At 36.2% G+C, this 20,734-nt stretch overlaps 1 protein-coding gene across 3 annotated transcripts in view; it reads left to right on the top strand.

The window, feature by feature from the left end:
- NTN4 (netrin 4) overlaps positions 1 to 20,734 on the top strand; it is a gene marked incomplete at its 3' end in the record, with an annotated part of 105,204 nt that overhangs the window by 60,983 nt on the left and 23,487 nt on the right. For all 3 annotated transcript variants that reach the window (XM_082850980.1, XM_082850979.1, XM_082850981.1), the window contains exons 4-5: positions 2,891 to 3,017; positions 5,001 to 5,189. In XM_082850980.1, coding sequence (XP_082707106.1) covers positions 2,891 to 3,017; positions 5,001 to 5,189 — 316 coding nt within the window. The remainder of the gene's footprint in view (positions 1 to 2,890; positions 3,018 to 5,000; positions 5,190 to 20,734) is intronic.

The following is a 20,734-nucleotide window of genomic DNA, read 5'->3' as shown; positions in this document are numbered from 1 at the left end:
TTTGTTTGAAATCAGGATCTAGTACAAGTAAACAAAGGATCATCCATCTTTTTAGAGCCTTTAAAGAATCTTACCGTTCAAATCTAGAATATGACACAAATGAACTTATCTACGAAACAGAAACAGACTCACAGACATAGAGAACAGACTTGTGATTAGCAAGGAGGAGGGGGTTGAAGAGGGAAGAAGTTGGAGTTTGGGGTTAGCAGATGCAAACTATTAGATATAGAATGGATAAACAAGGTCTTACTGTATAGCACAGTGAACTATATTCAATATCCTGTGATAAACCATAATGGAGGGCTTCCCTGGTGGCGCAATGGTTGAGAGTCTGCCTGCTGGTGCAGGGGACACGGGTTCGTGCCCTGGTCTGGGAAGATCCCACATGTCGCGGAGCGGCTGGGCCCGTGAGCCATGGCCACTGAGCCTGCGCGTCCAGAGCCTGTGCTCTGCAACGGGAGAGGCCACAACAGTGAGAGGCCCACATACCGCAAAAAAAAAAACCCATAATGGAAAATATGAAAAAGAATATATATATATATATATATATACACACACACACACACATGACTGAATCACTTTGCTGTACAGTAGAAATTAACACAACATTGTAAATCAACTATATTTCAATTAAAAAAGAATCTTACCATGCAGAAGTTATTTTATAGAATAACTATTTATTTGATAGAATAAATTTCTAAAAATTAATATTTGGGATCATCTGGAATACTTCCTAATAACTAAGTATTGCCCTGAATTCCAGTAGCAAAATGCATTTATTGACACATGATGTCATGACTGTACAAATGAATGTTTTGTAAAGCAGCTCAGAATGGGATTCCCAAATTTGGATCTATGAGGTATTGTTGTTGTTTTCTTGAGAAACAGTATAAGAGGTAAATCAGCATAAAGGTAATAAATTATATCAACCCGTCAACAATTATTTAATGAATATCTACAAGAGAGAGTTGCTATGTTAGGCAATGTTTGGTACACAAAGCATTACAAAACATTTTTTCTGTCTTTAAGCAAAGTATGATGTAGCTGGAGAAAAAAAAAATTTACATAGAAAAAAATTACAGATAAACAAGACAATAAATAAATACCTAAGAAACAAAATGATGTTGGAATTCAAAGAATGCAGAAATCACTATAGATTAGCAGTTGTTGAGGACCATGAGAGGGACTGGGTTTTGAGATGGTTCTTGAAGTTGGGCAGTATTTCTGACAGGCAGAAGGGAAGAGACTTTCCAGGAAGAGGAAACAAAATTAACCAAGCTGCGGTGCTAGGAGGCTAGGGGAAATCTGTGAATGTGTGGAGACTTCCCTGGTGGTGCAGTGGTTAAGAATCCGCCTGCCAATGCAGGGGACACGGGTTCTATCCCTGGTCTGGGAGGAGCCCACATGCCGCAGAGCAACTAAGCCCGTGCACCACAGCTACTGAGCCTGCGCTCTAGAGCCGGCGAGCCACAACTACTGAGCCCGCGAGCCACAACTACCAAACCTGTGAGCCACAACTACTGAAGCCCGCGAACCTAGAGCCTGTGCTCCGCAACAAGAGAAGCCACTGCAATGAGAAGCCTGAGTACCGTAATGAAGAGTAGCCCCCACTCGCCACAACTAGAGAAAGCCTGTGTGCAGCAATGAAGACCCAACACAGCCAAATAAATAAATAAATAAAATTTTTAAAAAAGAAATTATTGGTGAGATAATACAAAAACTATTAAAATTCTCATAAAACTCTCAGATCCCAGATAATTCCACTAAAGTATTCCTCCCTGTGAGAAATACTATTTTAAAAACCCTCAACTACTCTGAATTGTGGGATTAAAAGAAAATGCCCAGTCATTATGACAAAATGTGTTCAAAGCCTTAAAAATATACAAATGTTGACTGTTCAATTTTACCTCTAGAAAACACATTCCTAATAAAGATGTACACAAATTGTTAGCTACAAGGATATTCATTATAGAATTAAAATATAGTATGTAAAAATATTTTAAAGCCTAAATGACAAAAAAATAGGTGATTGGTCAAATAAATTTTACATCATACAAGGGAGCCATTAAAATGTGTGTTGTACAAGAATATTTAATGACATGAAATGATGATCTCAATCCAAAAAAGAAGTTTTAAATATAATTGTGTTTTTTTAAATTTTATTAAATATAATTTTATTTTTAAAGTGCCTCAAATATATGCTTCAAATGTTGATAATGATGTCACTTTGTGATGGGATTACAGATTTCTAAGTTTTCTATATTGAAGATGTATTACTTCTGTGTAAAGAATAAAATAATTTAAAGGTATTAAAAATTTAAGTAGGGCTTCCCTGGTTGTGCAGTGGTTAAGAATCCGCCTGCCAATGCAGGGGACACAGGTTTGAGCCCTGGACCGGGAATATCCCACGTGCCACGGAGCAACTAAGCCCATGCACCACAACTACTGAGCCTGCGCTCTAGAGCCTGCGAGCCACAACTACTGAGCCCGTGTGCCACAACTACTGAAGCCCGTGCGCCTAGAGCCCGTGCTCCGAAACAAGAGAAGCCACCACAATGAGAAGCCCGTGCACCACAACGAAGACCCAACGCAGCCACAAATAAATAAATAAATAAATAACCAAAAACAAAAAAACAAAACAAAACAAATTTAAGTAAATGCCTAGCCAGTATCTCAGAACTGCTCATTAGGGTCACATATTCTATAGCCAAGGATATGAATTAACAACAAGACAAACTAAAGAAAGGATCTTTCATCTTGATGACTAACTTCTCAGCAAAAATGAATGAATGTCATATGGCTAAAGCCAACCAATGAGATGAGGTTGTGGGAAGAGTGTTCTTTCCTAGCACTGTTTGTGCTCATAGTGCTTACTTATTTTTGTTTGCAGGTCCATGGAAAGTGTATGTGTAAGCACAACACGGCAGGCACCCACTGCCAACATTGTGCACCTTTATACAATGACCGCCCCTGGGAGGCAGCTGATGGCAAAACAGGGTCTCCAAAAGAGTGCAGAAGTAAGTACCAAACCACAGACTCAAAGCCGCCTTTGTAAAGTAAACATCTATGGACTCCTTGTTGTCTCTAGAAACACAATATAAGGTAGTAGCCCATATCAAACATAAACCATATCACTGCCCACTGTAACTTCAGCCATTTGGAAACAATTACTGCTTGCAAAATCACCGATATACTATTTTGCCAATAATGTGTTGCCCATTTGCTGGGACACTATGTGGGACCTAAGCACCCTCCCTGAGACTTTGACATAATAAAACATGGCTAGACGCAAGAGCAACTGAGGATTAGAATGTGCAGTTACCATCATAGCTGAGATATTGAATTATAATCATGAAAATAGCTATCTTGAATTCAGTTCTCAAAACAACCCTATAAAGTAGGTGGTGTTAATCCCATTTTAGAGATCAGGAAACTGAGGCTCAATAAGATTAAGTAACTTGCCAAAGTTAGTAAATGATAGAGTCAGGACTTGATCCCTGCTCTTCAGACTCCAAATTAAATGCTTTTTTTCCTGTAATACCATAATGCCTTTCTTTTCACTTATGATACTTGTAGTGACAAATTAGATTTAAAACTAAGCCAGTTCGTCAAGAATGAGACTAACATTGCCATGGCTAACTTTGGGTTTGAGGTTGGAGATTAGATAGAAGGGTAAAAACTATGGGAACATGAATCATTTTTTTTCTTTGCAATTCAAAATGAAATATACATGAAATAGAAATACACATGCACAGAGAAATACACATGGCCTTAACAATGTTTACACTCACAGACTTCAGTTTTACTAGGATTTAAAGGCAAGTACAGTGGGTAAAACTGTGAGAAGTCTCTTCCCTTACATAATTTGGAATCATAACTGATTTATTTTAGTTTCTAGGAAATGTAAAGGATTTCCTCTAAGCATAACTCTTAAATTATCTTACAATATGCTTTTTAAAGACTATGAGTCTGGTCAAAGTATCATAACACATCAAGGAAACAATGAAAAAAAATAGCACAAACATTTTCAAATGCAGTTGACCTCCAGAAAAAAAGTCTGGATCCTTATTCAAATCACTCATCAAGAGAATCTAAAGAATTTCTCCTAAATTCCTAGAGTGCCATTCTGGCCCTTTCCACCGAAACCAGCTGCATATCTAAACACATATAGAACAGAGACTTGTCACTTGGCACTATTGACTGATAATCTTAGAAATGCCTTTGAGAAATTGTTATATGAGAAACTCTGCAAGCCTCTTCTATAAGAAAATTAAGGCTTCTATAGGAGACTACCTCGTACTCACCAGTACAGCAATAGCTGAGGAATAGTACTTCATGAAAGGTAAATCAATCTATCTGCCAAGTTACTAACCCCTGTCCACCAGAAGGTTCCTTCTAGGCTCGGAGGAAGGAGGGAGGGAAGGAGGGGAGAAAGAGAAGGAAGGAAGGAAGAAAGGAAAGCAGCTGCTGAAGGCCAGAGGAAATGGGGTGAAAGAGTTCTTAATGTATAAATGTTTTTATACTGTTTTGAATCTTGTACTGTGAAAATGTATACTACTCAAAAAACTAAATTTTTTTTAATGGAAGTATAGTTGATTTACAATGTTGTGTTAATTTCTGCTGTACAGCAAAGTGATTCAGTTATATATACAGATAGATGTATGTACATATATATACATTCTTTTAAAAATATTCTTTTCCATTACGGTTTATCACAGGATATTGAATATAGTTCCCTGTGCTGTACAGTAAGACCTTGTTGTTTATCCATTCTATATATAATTGTTTGCATCTGCTAACCCCGAACTGCCACTCCGTCCCTTCCCCATCTCCCCTCCCCCTTGGCAACCACAAGTCTGTTCTCTATGTCTCTGAATGTGAAAAAACTAAATTTTTAAAAATTAGGAATCAGCTTACCCTACTTTTAACTGCCTGAATATTAGAGAACCTGTCATTTTATTTTTAATTCTTTGTTTTCCTCCCATGCTTCTTTTTTCCAGCCTGCAAGTGCAATGGACATGCTGATGCCTGTCACTTTGACATTAATGTGTGGGAGGCGTCAGGGAATCGTAGTGGTGGCGTCTGCAATGACTGTCAGCACAACACAGAAGGTCAGCATTGCCAACGATGTAAGCCAGGCTTCTACCGGGACCTCCGAAGACCTTTCTCTGCCCCAGATGCTTGCAAATGTAAGTGAATTAATGGTTACTGGAAAAAAAAAAAAAGGTCGATTTGTACAAAAGAGATGACTCTCCATCCTTCATTTGCTCACGCATGGGAGACAGGTCATGAAATTCTCAGACAATCCACTCACACCCATCAGTTAACTTCATTGATAAGGGGTAAGAATTTTCAATCTGTCAGGTGGAAACAGTATAATATTCTTAAAGACAATGTCCTTTCTCACTCTCCATGAAGTAAAATTGTTTCCTATAGCACCTCATTTTGGAAAACAAGATGTCTAATAAGAGAGAAAAAAGAATGATGAAGAGGGAGATATATTTAAGATCATCTTAAGACCAAACATATGAGTAGGACGCAGACAATAATGGACTCAAATAGACGAAAGAAAGAGTGGTTATCTGCACTTGGGTCACTCTAGTGTTCATCTCTGCAGTGAATTTGAACACCTGAAAAATGACAAGTTTTGGTTTCATTGTGAATGCAATTTGGTTGACTCTGCTGTAATGTAGCAATGAATTTAGAACATAACAACAATTCCCTACTCTCCCCCCAAATACTAAACTGTTACAGAATGGTTCTGCTTTTTTGTTGGTATAACTCCAAGAAGAGGTTTATTTGAAAAAAGAGTAGAATCTTCAAAGATCTGCTCAATTAATGAGACATTACCTGAAACATGACTGTGAAAGATATATGCAGAGCTTAAGTAGAAGTCCAGTGTGGATGAATAGTCATTTAACTACATGAGCATTTCCACGTCTGTCAACTCAGAAATTATTAGATAACAGAAACCACTCAAGACTGTTAATGGAGATGAATGATCATGCCCTTCCTTTCCCCGCCAAGGACTCCATGTTCTAGATCAAAAACAGTGACAGGAAAGGAGCAATACAATGGGAAACAATCATTTAAAATCTTGGGTTCATTTTTAATTTAAAGGAAAAATTCTATTGCTCTTGAAAATACAGTTTTAACCTCAAGCAGGAGATACCTACGTGAAATATGAGTGGTCTTCCTTGTTACAAGCTTTCTCTCTTAGACTGTGGAAGATAGAATGTGCAACAGCTCCCTTTCAACCTTGAGCCCCAAATTTGGATTTACGTCATAATATTTCTCCAAGAATTCTGTTTTACTCCTGCTCCTTGTTGTACTCAGACTTTCATTTTAATAGGTTTCAAACAGATCTAGAGTAGAAGCTTTCCCTGCCCCTTACGGCCGTGTCATCCTACGCCAGCTGTTGAAGCTCTTTGCACTTCGATTTCCTTCTCCCAACAGGGTTGTAATGAGAACTACATAAGCTAAAGTATGTGGAGTGTTTAGCACGTTGCTTGTCATATAGTAAGCCCCCAAGAAATGAAAACTAGTATTATAATAACTGTTGTCCTATAAGATAGACAGTGGGAAATAATACTATAGAGTTTCTACTCTTTATTGACTAAATATACCTTATGTCAAAGATAATTACTTCTTTAAAATCCACAGTACCTTAGGGACTAAAATGTAGTTTCCTTAACTCCATGTGCTGACTGAAGGGTCTGCTTATGAAATTTCAATCTAGAATATATTCAGCCCTAACACCATTTGTACAGGATATATTTAAATAGATATGTATGTGTGTATTCCACATCCTCAGACCACTAGTAGAAATGTCTAAAAATAAGAATGTGTGGACTAACAAGCAGATGAAACAGGAAAGGAAATTCATTTGTCATTGAGTAACTTAGATACTTGTAACTGTCTTGTATAGCAACAGGCAACATTTTCAAAAAGATACTGTTATATAGCACTGACTTGAAACAGTATGTTGTACAAAGTACCTAATGTATTCATTCATTCATTCATTCATTCGTTCATTCAGTGGATATACATTGAGTGCCTACTATGTGCCAAGGGCTTAGGATGTGTTCAGGAACAAAACAAAGACCCCTGCACTCAAGGAGCTTATATTCTAGCAGAGAAGACACACAATAAATATAAGTAATAAGTGAAATATATAGTATGTTAGAAGGTGATAAGTGCTTTTATCACCAAAACAAGTTAAGAAAGATCCAAGGTGCCAGAGATTTGGAATGAGGAGTGACAAGATGCAGTATTTTTTTTTATTTTCCCCCAGTTTTATTGAGAAATGATTGGTATATAGCATTGTATAAGTTTAAGGTGTACAACATAATCATTTAGTATATGTATAATGGTGAAATGATCACCACAGTAAGTTTAATTAACATCCATCACCTCACATAGTTAGTTTTTTTCCTTGTGATGAGAACTTTTATGATGTACTCTCTTAGCAATTTTCACATATACAGTATGGTATTAACTACAGTTATCATGTTGTACATTACAACCCCAAAACTTATTTATCTTGTAACTGGAAGTTTGTGGGGTTTTCTGTTTTTTTTTTAACTTAGTTGAAGTTAACAAGCAAACCAGTGATTCTCCAAGTGTGGTTGCAGGGCCATCAGCAACAGCATCACGTGGGAAATGTGTTAGAAATGCAAATTCTCAGACTCCAGCCCAGACCAACTGAATCAAAAATTCTTTGGGTGGAGCCCAGAAATCTGAGTTTTCCAAGCCCTCCAGGTGTTTCGGATGCAAGCTAAAGTTTGAGAAACACTGGTCTAGTTGAAGGTTCCCCCAATTTTAGTTACATTGGTTAAAACAAACCCAGTTTCTAATATCTAACTAACATTCAAGTATCTCCTATGTTCTGGTATAGCAAATGGCTGGTCACTTTCATTAGAGTAACAAGTAGAAGATCTACAAGAACAGTGAAAGAAAACTTTGAAACATTGATTAGGGCTAGATTTTAGAGAGTCTTGTATGCTATCCTAAAAATTTTAGTATTTATTCCCTAGGGTACTGGGGGCCAAGTGATTTAATTAGGAAAGTTTCATATATTTCAAATATATTTTACTGATATAATGTTCAGATTAATTTGAAAGCATTGCATATTATGCACTGCGTTTTACTTTACTAATCAAACTTTAAATTCTGCAGCTTTATAAAATTGTAAGGTGAGTAATGTACAAAAGATTAAAACTGTGACTTTTTTTAAAAATGTCTGTGTCTTACCAATAAAAAGAGAAATAGAAAGGTTTATTGGCAGACTTGGAGCCAAGATAAATACCTTGTGTTTTGTTTTGTTTTGTTACTGTTCTATGTTCAAGCTACTGCTCATATTCTTACAAAACGTAAAAAGGTTGCCAGCTCTAACTATGTAAATCCTAGAGGGCTCATGGCTTCAGAGTTTTATAAAAAGAGCATGAAAGAGGAGATTATTTTAAAAGTTACCCCACTACTTATATAGCTCTTCTAGGGACTTGTGCTGAAAAGGCTTTATAGGTTTTTGGTCCCCAAACTACAGTTCTATAAAAACATAAGCAAAATTTGAGAAGGTAGCTAAAACTAACAAAACACATAACTTTTTATTATTTTTTAGCCTGTGAAAATGTCAATAGAGACAGTATTTTCCATATTATAGTGTTTGATTTCCAAGGTCAATAGACTTGAGCAAAATTAGGACATTTAAAAAACTTATTCTTTCATTCTACAAATTCTTATTGAACACTACTGTGTGCTAATTCTTGGGAATTATAACAGTGAGCAAGAGACACAGTCTTTTTAAAGAGCTTATGAGTGTGTGTGTATGTGCATATAAATGTGTATATATATATATATATATATACACACACACACACATATGTGTGTGTGTATGTATGTGTGTGTGTGTGTATAGGCAACTAGTGGTATATACGTGTGTGTGTTAGATCACACAAGTATGACCAGTATTGTTTAGAGAGTGTACAGGGCAGCTCATAGGAGGGGCAATGAACAAGAGTTAATTTTTTGATTAAGGAGACCTGAAGTTTAATAGGAATCAACATAACATGGGTAGGAATATTCCCAGCAGAGAGAACAACCAGTGCTAAAAAGGAGCAGAAGGAAGAAAGACTATAGCATGTTCAAAGAACTGAAAAAATTTCAGAATGGTTATAGAGGCAAAAAAAGAGGGGGAGGACAATAAAGGAGTATGAGGATGAGAGAAATAGAGAAGATGGGTGGTTGGCTAGAGGTGCCCTCATCTTGGACGCCTCAGTCAGTGAGATGGTGTGGATTGAACTATCCACAAGTAGATGATAATCAGTCAATAGGTACCTTTAGTATAATTACCTGGACCCTGCCAATTGATATTTATAGGCAATATCCAAGTGTCCGAAGACCAAAGGTATCAAAGCTATTTTAATGAAAACTGCATGAAGAGCACATTAATATATTTAAAAGAAAGAAGGAAAGAAAGAGAGAAAGAGAGAAAGAGAGAAAGAGAGAAAGAAAGAAAGAAAAGAAAGAAAGAAAGAAAGAAAGAAAAGAAAGAAAGAAAGAAAAGAAAGAAAGAAAGAAAGAAAGAAAGAAAGAAAGAAAGAAAGAAAGAAAGAAAGGAGGAAGAAAGAAAGAGAAGGGAAGGGAGGGAGGGAGGAAGAAAACATTATAAGACAATTGTAACATACTTGTCTAGATTAGTTTCTCAACCCCTTAAATTATAGAATTCCCCTGCATCTGGGGTACTGAAAGACTTCAAGCTAGAAGCTACTACCAATAATTCATATTGCTAATCACTCCTAGTTAAAAACATGTACACAATACTTGCACCAAGTAGGGGGATTATGAAAATAACTGGTACCAATTTAGTCCTTTTAGCATAATTTGTAGGTGGTAGATGGATTAGTATGGAAGATCTGTATTTCCTTTTTTCGTTTTCTAGACATACCCTTGATCCTGGGTAGGCTGCCTGAGGAAGGCATATCTCCATTCACTTTATGACTATTCCAGCGTATGTTTGGGGCAGAGATGCCTGTGTCCACTTCCCTAGCATGGGTTTTCTTACTGGCACCTTCTTCCAGAACATTATTCTGGTTCTTCCCTTCCCTTTTCTGAGCCAGGGGTAAATTCCACCACTTATTAGCACATTCAATTTTTTTCTCTTTCAAGTATTTTCCATACTATACTGTTTGATTGGCAATGTTTGGCAACATTTTCATTTTTATTTAGTAATATTTTCTTATCATTAACTCCCTCCTTAGCAGATGTGTCTCTATATCACCTTTACTGTTACCAAGGCTGATAATAAAGTGTATGACAAATAGGTTAATGTACTTAACAGTTATTAAGTACCTACAGTACACCACATTTCACGCTAAGTGCTGACAGAAATATCGCTAGAGCTACAACTTTTCTGCCCATTGGGTCCCACTTTACTTTTATGAGGAAGGTAGTATCAAGAAAACAAGTGGATACCTCTAAAAATTTAAACTATCTCAGTGTGTGGTTCCATCAACAGTATGTACAATGTTATTCAAAGTAACAATTTTATTATATTTACTCTACTGTGCTTACCAAGGCAGAAAAGTAACCTGATACTCAGTGTGTGGTCCAAAGACCAGCTGCACTGGCATCATCCAGTTGCTGATTAGAAGTAGCAGAACCTCTGATCCCACCCCAGACCTACTGAATCAAACATGCGCTTTACCAAAATTCTCAGGTGGTTGTGTTATATTAAAGTTTGAGAATGCTGCAGAGTACTTTTCATCAAGGGTTAAATGCAGTTAGCATTTACTCTACAGTTAATTTTAAAAAATTAGTTAGCCAGACAGAATATCCCACTATTCCCTTAGCATCCAAATTAACCAGAGTTTGCATCTCTGTTTGTATGCACATAGACTTAGATTTTTTTAATGAATTACATAGAGATTTATTGAGGAAAAAAATGGAAATCTGGATAAATGTGTTTCTATGATATAGCATTTTCCAAAGTTTGATTCATGGAACACTAACTCCGAAAGGTGTTAATGGGAACTAGATTCGGGGAAATTTTTCTACAGCCTTCAAATTCAGGAAGTGGTGAATTAGTCAAAGGTTTCTTTTCTTCAGGATTTCTCAGAGCTTTTAATATGCTAGTGTTCATGATAAACCTCCTATAGAGCTCTGAAGTCTGTCTCCCAAATCTAATCAGAGAATGCTTTTCTTACAGAGCATCTTTTAGGACCAGCATTCTACAGAATGCATGGGAAATACTGCTATTGTCTTGTGGCCATATCTATATGAAGAGTCACTTACAAAGACATATCCTAGAAGATTCCTTCTGTATGTTTGTTCCTCATTTCCAAGTGCTAGAGCCTACAACTGTATATTAAGGAAATAATAAACTTTATATTTCTATCAGTGAAATAATTACAAACATAATATTAAATAGGCCTGGACAATTACCGTCTATTTGGATTATCAGTGACGATGTATCAAAACCTTCTCACCCTTATTTCCTAGTTTATGTCTTCTCAGGAGTTGGAACTAGTGAAAACCTGAAACAGCAGGTCAAAGTTTATAAATCATAGCTCAATTTAGCCAAAGAAGCACTTATTGGAAAAACATCTCCTCTATGGCAGGCACTGCAGTAAGCACTAGCTCTGAAAAAGATGAAAAGGTCTTCCCTAAAGGATCTTACATTCTAGATGGGGAGAAATTTATAGTAACAGATCATTTCAATACACTGTGGTGATGGTAATGATATAATAGTAATAGCTGACATTTATTGAGTGCCTACTCTTTTCTGTTCACTGTTCAAAGGGCTGTATATTTAGTAACTCACTTAACTTTCACAAAAGCACAAAAGTATTAATGTCCCCCCATCATATGAGGAAAATGCAATGAAAGCGACACATGAAGTGCCTCAAGGAGAGTTTGGGGGTGGTGTGAGGGCAATTAAGGGGAGGCTTCCTTAGAAAGATGCCTTCCATACTTCCTTGGTGGCTGTTTTTATTTTTTCCTTTTAAAGTGCTGAAATACAAAGTTTGTCCTACTTTCTAATCGATGATTGCCTTTGTTGCCTTTAATGAGATAATCTAGAAAAGGGAATGAATTGATGTTTATTCTTCCTCACAGAATCTATATACTATACATTGAACAGAATACTCAGGACTTACTGGCCCCATGGATGTTCTAGGCTATTTTTTTCCTCCTGACAAACATCATGCTAAATACTATGGTCCTATGTGTACACTTGTAGTTAATGGCCATAAGTTCACCAAAGCTGAATAAACAGGGCCCTCACCCAAATCTACTAGCCAATAGATTTATTCCTGTGAGAAATTAAATCATCTTTGTTCTCAATTCCTCTTTATTTTAACCTTAACTAGAGTCAACTGTGGGACCCAAACAATCAACTACACATTTTCATAGTCAAGAAATTACTTCTGAGGATTTTAGAGATGTTGTTTGTTCTTTTTTAAGACTAGTGGAGATCACTGAAACTGAATTTATTTCTACAACTCAGAAAAAAAAATTTTTTTTTTAAAGACAGTGCATTTAACGTCTATAAACACAAGAGACAACGTGAATCTCTCCAGCTGAATCTAGGGCTGAGAGCAGAATGGAGGCGCAAACTGGTTGTTAAGATACATGAGAAACATAACTATCACTGTGTACTGAGACACTTGGAGGAATACTGTCTCTTTGTTCTAAAAGAGAAGTCTCTTCTACACAGATGTAGTGACAGACGTAGGGACACCAAGGGGGGAATGTGTGTGTGTGTGTGTGTGTGTGTGTGTGTGTGTGTGTGTGTGATGAACTGGGAGATTGGAATCGACATATATACACTAATGTGTATAAAATGGAAAACTAATAAGAACCTACTGTGTAAAAAAATAAATAAAGAGAAGCTTCTTCTAGAGTAGCTCACTTGAAATCTTTGAAGTCACTTATGTGCCTTTAGTAGCCTATAACCTAAGTAGATTTTCCTATGGCAAGCATATTAAAAATAGAATAATCCTACTGGACAGTGGCACGCTGGCTTTCTAGGGGGGAGAAAGCCCTGATTTGTAGCACTGGTCAATTTCTATGGTTTAAATATTCCCACCATGGGGATTTCCCTGGTGGTCCACGGTTAAGACTCCACACTCCCAATGCAGGGGACCCAGGTTCGATCCCTGGTCAGGGAACTAGGTCCTACATGCATGTCACAACTAAGAGTTCGCACGCTGCAACTAAAGATCCCACGTGCCACAACTAAAAGATCCTGCATGCCGCAACAAAGACCCCACACGTGGCAATGAAGATCCCATGTGCCGCAACTAAGACCCAGCGCAGCCAAATAAATAAATAATAAATAAATATTATAAATAAATAAATATTCCCACCACGGCCTATTTCAAGCTACCATATATATATTTTTAATATCAGGAACTCAGACTCTAAACCAAAAGTGGGATGGTTTCTCTCCTTTGAACAAAGTCTGGCTTCCACTTTCACAGCCCCCTTATCTGATCTCAAGCACTGTTGCTATCTAGTAACTGGTTCCCAAACCTGTATGTGGACCAGAATCACTTGGGAAAAGTTGCTGAAATATGAAATTTCAGAGCCCTGCCCTAGATCTGCTGAATCAGAATCTCCAACAGGGATGGAGACAGAAATCTGTATTTTATTTTAAAAAGCATCATTGGTGATTCTGACTCAGCCTTTTGGTCTCCAGGCTAGCATGTGAGAACCACTACACATACTATTCCTGTTTCTAGTGTGAACTCTGTTCACTTTCATCCTTGGATCAAAGATTTTGAGCTAATTATCATCTATAACTTAATCCACTCCCTGAATTAGCCATATCTCTGGTGGAAAATCCTAAAGGATTACTAAAACTCTGGCTAGACATGTTTTTCCTGACTCAATGATAGATATAAATGCTGGTAAGCATTCAGTCAATTATCTTCTCCCACATAAGGCTGTCTAACTCAGAACCTCTGCTCTTCTCCAAGAAAATTTCTGGAAGAATTCTAGGATGTCTGTTTTTCATGTAACAGTTTCAAAATAAATACCAAGCAATTCCATTCACAGGACTCCCTTACTCATAGTGTACAGGTTTATTTACCATAAATATCTCATACTTTAAAGTGAATTATTATAATGAGATTGGAATTTATAATAAAATTAGCTTATCACTACATGGACAATTTGCTTTTACTTCCATGTTTACATATTCCAGAACATAGCATTAAACTAGTATAAGTATGTTATGTTGGTATTGAAATAAATATTGAAGCCAGTACTTCATGAAGTCCCATCCTCCCCCGCTTCCCTATTCTTTTAACACCAAAGGATATGTTAAATGTTCAACGGGTGGGAAATTGATTGGGTATGGAATATTGACAGCTAGTCCATGACATTTTTCTATAGAAAATTTCCCTTCCTTTAGTGGGACACGTGGATTGAAACAGGTGTTTTATAGAACAGAAGAAATGCTTTATAGAACAGAATTAGTTCTCTTTTTGGGAAATAGCCAGTTAGTTACTTTACAACAAATGAATTGACTTTTATGTCAAGACATATTTTTGACTATTGCATAGTCTCTTTCTACATCTAAAGAAAAATCAGCAAATGGAAAAGAAAGTATCATTCATTCTCTGTCAGAGTAAACAACCTCTTGAAGAACTGACATGCCCTTCCTTCTTCCCTGGTGGGACAAAATAAATGTATTCAACTGCCTTTTAGCAGAGAGTGAATAAAAATAAACTTAGTCCCTCTGCCCTAAAACCTAAACCAAATGTTTACCAAGATAGTGTCTGGTTACTTGGTTACCATTACCCTAAGTAGCAAGCTATCTCTGTAAAGAAAGAGTTCTATCATCCATTCAAATCTCTCTTGTGTTCCTTCTTGCTTTTTATTTCTTCTTTCTTCTTTCTGGCTTAGATGAAAACTGTTCAACTGATGGAAATACAAGTGCCTTGAGTGGGTGACTATCTTGCTGCAGACCATCTTTCCATCCTTCACAGTCTACTCAGATATCACCTTCTCAATATGGTCGCAAGAAGAATCACTGTCTCTCTCTGCTTGTACCTCTATTTAACAACTATTTCATTCTACCTTTAGCATGGTTATTCTTTACCTTCAAATTGTCTTTGAAGTATAATTGTTAAATTAATAAAATCCAGAATACCTTATCACAATATCACCTTCCATTTTTCATTCTTGTGCCTGTATTCCAGTCCATCTCAGAAAAGAATTGTTCCCCAAGGGTCATTGACATTTCTTCCAGTAGTAGCTCAGTGGGCTTTTTCTTTCAAATTGTAGTTTTAGCAAATCCACATGAAGTCATCTTATGTCATATAAACAACATAGACATCTTTGTTTTATTTTGGAAGCAACTGTGAATGATTCCAGCATAGAACCAATATGAAGTAACTGTTTTTGAAAAGCAAACTTTAAACAGTGACTTGGCAATAAGAGTTGGGAAACTTTAATCTCAGTTTTAAAAAAATCTAGGATGTAAAACCGGAAGGTTAAGAAGTGAAAGAGCTAGGTAAAATACATATATCATTATGTAATAATCATACTAGGACTATCCTTTAAAAAGATTAAATAACATTAAAATTCACCACAAAAAGGAGACATTTTATGAACTGATGAATAATAAAAGTCAGTCAAATTTTGGAAGAGAAGTGGGAGAGGTCATGGAATTCTCTAAAATGTCTCCAGAACAGTTCACTGAATAAATAAATAATATGCTATTCTGCATTTGATGAGAAGAAGCATTAAATAAGCAAATAATTATAAAATATCTAAACTCTCAGAAAGCCTAGACAAAACTAGATGGGGTATAAAGAAGAGAACTAGCATTTGTTGAGTGGCTATTATAGGTCAGACACTGTGCTGGGCAATTTACATAAGTTTTCTCATTTAGCAATCTTTACAAGTTAGGTGGTATCTTTTGTATTTTATAAATGAGGACACCAAGGCTTAAATTGACTACATGATTTGTCCAAGTTCACACAGCTGGTCAGAGGCAGAGATTTGAACCCAGATTTGTCTGACCCCAAAGACTTTGATCCAAAGACCTATAAAGATCCGAAGAACTTGATTCCATACTGTGACCTAAATGATGAAAACAAAATGAGTAAACAAAGGCAGAAATAATCGGAAATTTTATATATATACACACACACACACACACACACACACACACACACACACACACACACACACTTGCATTCTTGAATCTTAAGAGCTGTATTTATCTTAAGGAATCTTAGTATAAGAAAGGTGGAGGTAAATGGAGAGTGCTTCAAACAGACCAACAAAACAGTCAGGAAAAGAGAGATACTAATGAATAAATATGAAAGAAGATAAATATTCTCAGATCAACTAGTAAACTGCTCAGTGAGAATACAACAACTTTTTACATATACTTGAAAGGTATAAGGGGACATAGGGAGGGGCAAAGCATAATTTAACTTACCTAGAACAATGAGTCATAATTAGATATAATTGGATGAAAGTGAGGAAAGGAATTTCAGATTGATTAATGTGAAAAAAAGTTTTGCTGCCAGTGAGAGGCATTTATGGGTGGGGAATCCTCCCACAGAGTTAGAATAAAGAACTTTTCTTACAAATAATAAATAACAGTACTTGACTGAGTGTAGCATTAAATGTAGGAAGCAGTCTTACACTCATGCAGGGAACAGTCTTGCACTGGCAAGATTCAGAATATTCTGTTCTGTTTGACCATTTCAGTTCTTTATGAATTTGCTGTGTTTGTTCTGTTTCTAATATCTTAGTGTTGCAATGCTATGATGCTAAGATACTAAAAACCTGTAAAAGAAATAGTATGAGCCTTTTAGGAGGTTCATCAAAACATAAAATCATTTCCTGGTTGTTGCTCATTGAGAGGCACATTCATTCAACAGAGATTAAGTTCTGAAAATGGGTCAGTCATGGTCCTAGGTTTTGGGGATACAGAGATGAAAAGACATGGCCCCTACCTTCTAGGCCTTCACAATGTACTATGGAGACAGCAATGAGGCAAAAAATCATAACAAAATTACATTGGAGGCCAGAAGACCATCAGTCATTAAGAAATATCTATTAACTGGCTATAATTAATCCATTTTTTAAAAACTCAGCAAGGATTTACTCAGTGCCTATCATGTGGCAGCCCTATCCTATTCACGGTATATACAACAAAACAGTCCCTTACCCCATGGGAACAAACTATAAATAAATTTACCCAAGTAAATATGTAAATTAAAAACTGCATTAAGTATTAAGAAGAAAAGGGTACCATGACAGAATCTAGCAGAGGCTAACCCATCAGTTCCATGGAGATAAATGGAGTCAATAGGGATTCTTTCTCCAAAGGAAAAAGGAGTTAGAGATGACCCCAGTTTCTCACTAGATGCCTAGCTAGGAACTAGGCACCTGAGTGGTACCTGAGTGGCCTGGGAATATAGAAGACTGTCTTCAACAAAAACGATAATGGTGTATGATCAAACCAAATTCTCCAAAGCAAAATACATTGTCCAAAATTATACTAAAAAGTTTTCCCATAGTAAAATTTGTCTGTACACTCAAAAGTACTTTCTTCAATTTTAACTAAAGTAGCAACCTAGGAATATAAAATCGGCTATTTAGCTTGCTAAGATCTCTTAGATATACTCAGAAATAAATAGGAACTGGCTCAGTTACAACTAGTAAACAGGAAAGGAATGATACAGAAATCAAACTGAGGGTCTGAGCAGTGGTCACATAGTGAAGCATTAAAAATAAAGGGCATTGGGACTTCCCTGGCTGTCCAGTGCTTAAGACTGTGTGCTTCCACTGCAGAGGGTACAGTTTGATCCCTGGTAGTGGAACTAAGATTCTGCATGCTGCGTGGTGTGGCCAAAAATAAGTAAATAAATAAAATAAAAATTCAGTGGGAATATATTCAAACAATTGAATTTAAAAAAAATTTTTAAAGGGCATGACTTTTGTATTTATTTGCATTGCCCATTTAAAAGCTTATAGAAGACAGATAGGAAATACACTTAAATACCTTATATTTATTTTTAAAAAGCATTTAATAGAGGCAAGAATGAATAGATCTCATGCATAAATGGATCTCTTTCTTTTGTGTGGGATGTACAGTTCAGGAGATATTGCATTTCAGTAACTGATAGGCAAATCCTAATTTAGATTATTTTCTTATTAATTTATTCTAGTGTAATTTTTTTTTGAAATTAACATATTGAATATTGTGGAACTAGCTATCTTTGAATACAATGTATATAACATTTAAAGGATGAATAGAAAGATGCTCCTTAGGAGAGTAAAGGGGTAAAAACCATATTGTCTTTGAGTAAAGTTCATTTAGTTTTTTCTCTATTATTTGTAGCTATCCATCCACTAGCAAAAAAAAAAAACCAGTTGATAGTAGAAGGAGAAAATAATGCCCCAAAAATGTAGAAGACTTCATTTTATCTAACATTGAACTTCACACTTCATATAGTAATGACAGTTCATACTGTCTCCTTCTGTTTGGAGCTACATCTCAAAGTCATCTTCTGTTCCTTCTAAGAACCTCGGCAGGAAGCTGGACAGCTTTCAAAATGGCTTTGATATTAAAAATTCTCCATCAGAAATTCTGTAGGGCCTTGGCCTTTGCAGGAGAAAACAATGTTGGGAGGCTGGGAGGCGCAGCTGAAGGAGTGGCCACTGAGCAGTGGTGAGAGGGCTTGACGAGCAGTTTCTTTCCCAGCTGAGGGCCTTGAACTTTGAGTTCTGTTTTTAGAGAAGCTAAATCAGGAGCAAATACTTTCAGGGTATTTTGCTCCAAGTGTAGCTTTTACTAATAAAATGGCAAAAGCTAGAGCCATCAGGTAATACTAAGGAGTTCGGGCAATTTAAAAAAGGTGAGATGCTAAACTCAGAAGGCTGTTTCTGCTGCACACTTGGCACTGTGGATCACTCTGAGTGAAAGATGTGAAGACTCATAGAGCTCAAGTGAAGGTGGGAATAAAGATGAAAAGGCAGCAGTGGTCTCCTGCGACTCTACCACCAAATGCTTTAGCAACCCCATCAAAATAAAGGAAGCCATAACTCTTCCATTATGTTCCTGGCCATTTTGTACCCATGTTTACATGCTTATTATGTTCATGTAGATTGACAGCTGTGACTTTTGTCCTACATTCCATGGCAGGGTATCTCCCTATAAGCAGCAGGATCATAGATAATACCCTACTTTTTCTCAACATACTGTGATCCAAAAAATGAAAGTAATAGCCGATTAATTTTTTTTTTAAGCAAAGAAAGGAACATGTAACAGAGAGTAACCTAATTCTATAGGATTTAGATTAGTCAAGAAAGCTGTTTGCCACCAGTTCCTCACAGGTGCAAAGCAAGGAATTTCAGCCTATTTTGAAAGCCAGTTAGATCATTAATTTCCTTAAAAAACAACCCATATCTATAATGAGGCAGTTATTATTCTTTCTTCTGTGTTTCCATGCACCCTGGTCTACCTCTGTTTTAACATTTTCTGCCCTGTAATTATTTATTTGCATATCTCTCTTCCCTCTCTGAAGAGATATGACTGTATTTGTCTTTGTATCTTCAGCCCCTAGCATAATTCATGTTAACACTAAAGCTCAAGAACTCTTTGGTAAAGGTATAATGAATGAATGAATGAATGAATGATGGACATTTTAAAACCAATATGTTTCATCCAGATAACAATAATAGTTATTATCTAAGCATATGGTACCACTAAATGCCTGAAACATTGCTACACATATACACTATCTCATTTAGTCCCCACACAAACAACTCTATAGCCTAGGTATTTTTACTCTTCCTTCATGAATGAGAAAACTGAGACTTGAGGGGGTTAATTTCACAGTCATATAAGGAGTAAGCCTCATAACCAGAATTTGAACTCTTCTAGTCTGACTCCTAAGTTTGTGCCCTTACCAACTCTATTACATTGCCTTTGTTTTATTTTATGTCTTCCTGAGATATTACAAGTACTTTCCAGACAGCTGTATTTATTGTCAGCCTTTGTGATTGAAACAATTATTAGTTTAGAGCCTTACAGATACACAAGGTTATTTAAAAACGTGTTCACCCGTTGTTTCATTAATAGTTATGTTTCCTAGGAGAAAAGCAGCTCATGTCCTCTTTTCTGTGCATGCTCTATGGAGGGACAATACTTCACAAAATAGATGTAATTACAAATATATATCTGTAATATATATTTGTAAAATTTGTACAACATTTAGCAATTATCTAAATTCATTATTTGAAGGAAAATTGTGAAATCTTTTGTAAAGTACCCATTTCCTCTATCTCATCTGTTCTGGAAGTTTTGTATTACTATGTCATGTTTCCTTATAACAGGACATACCAGTATAGAACATACTGTTTAAAATAAGATGTTTTCATTATTAAAGAAATTTTGTGACAATAGTGAGGAATTAAAATGACATTTTTAATAATTTTGCTTTGCCAATATGATTATGTGAGAGCAGCCTAGGGCAAATTTTCTTTTGGGGGGTACTGGTAATAATTACTCCAGTAATGATTTGCTACCTAGGTAGACCACATAGTTTCTAAACATATCTGGTTACCAGGCAATTTTTGGCTGTCAAGAACAATTTACCACAGCTGAATACACCAAAAGTGGTAATGAAACAAATAATTAAGTTTAGAATAATAGTATATGATGTTAGTTCAATCTTTACTATTGGGTTTTATGTCTAACAAG

Source organism: Leucopleurus acutus, assembly GCF_964270905.1.
Source record: "Leucopleurus acutus genome assembly, chromosome: 11".
NCBI lineage: Eukaryota > Metazoa > Chordata > Mammalia > Artiodactyla > Delphinidae > Leucopleurus > Leucopleurus acutus.
The sequence above is the reverse complement of the archived record's forward strand: the minus strand, read 5'-3'. Positions and strand labels throughout refer to the sequence as shown.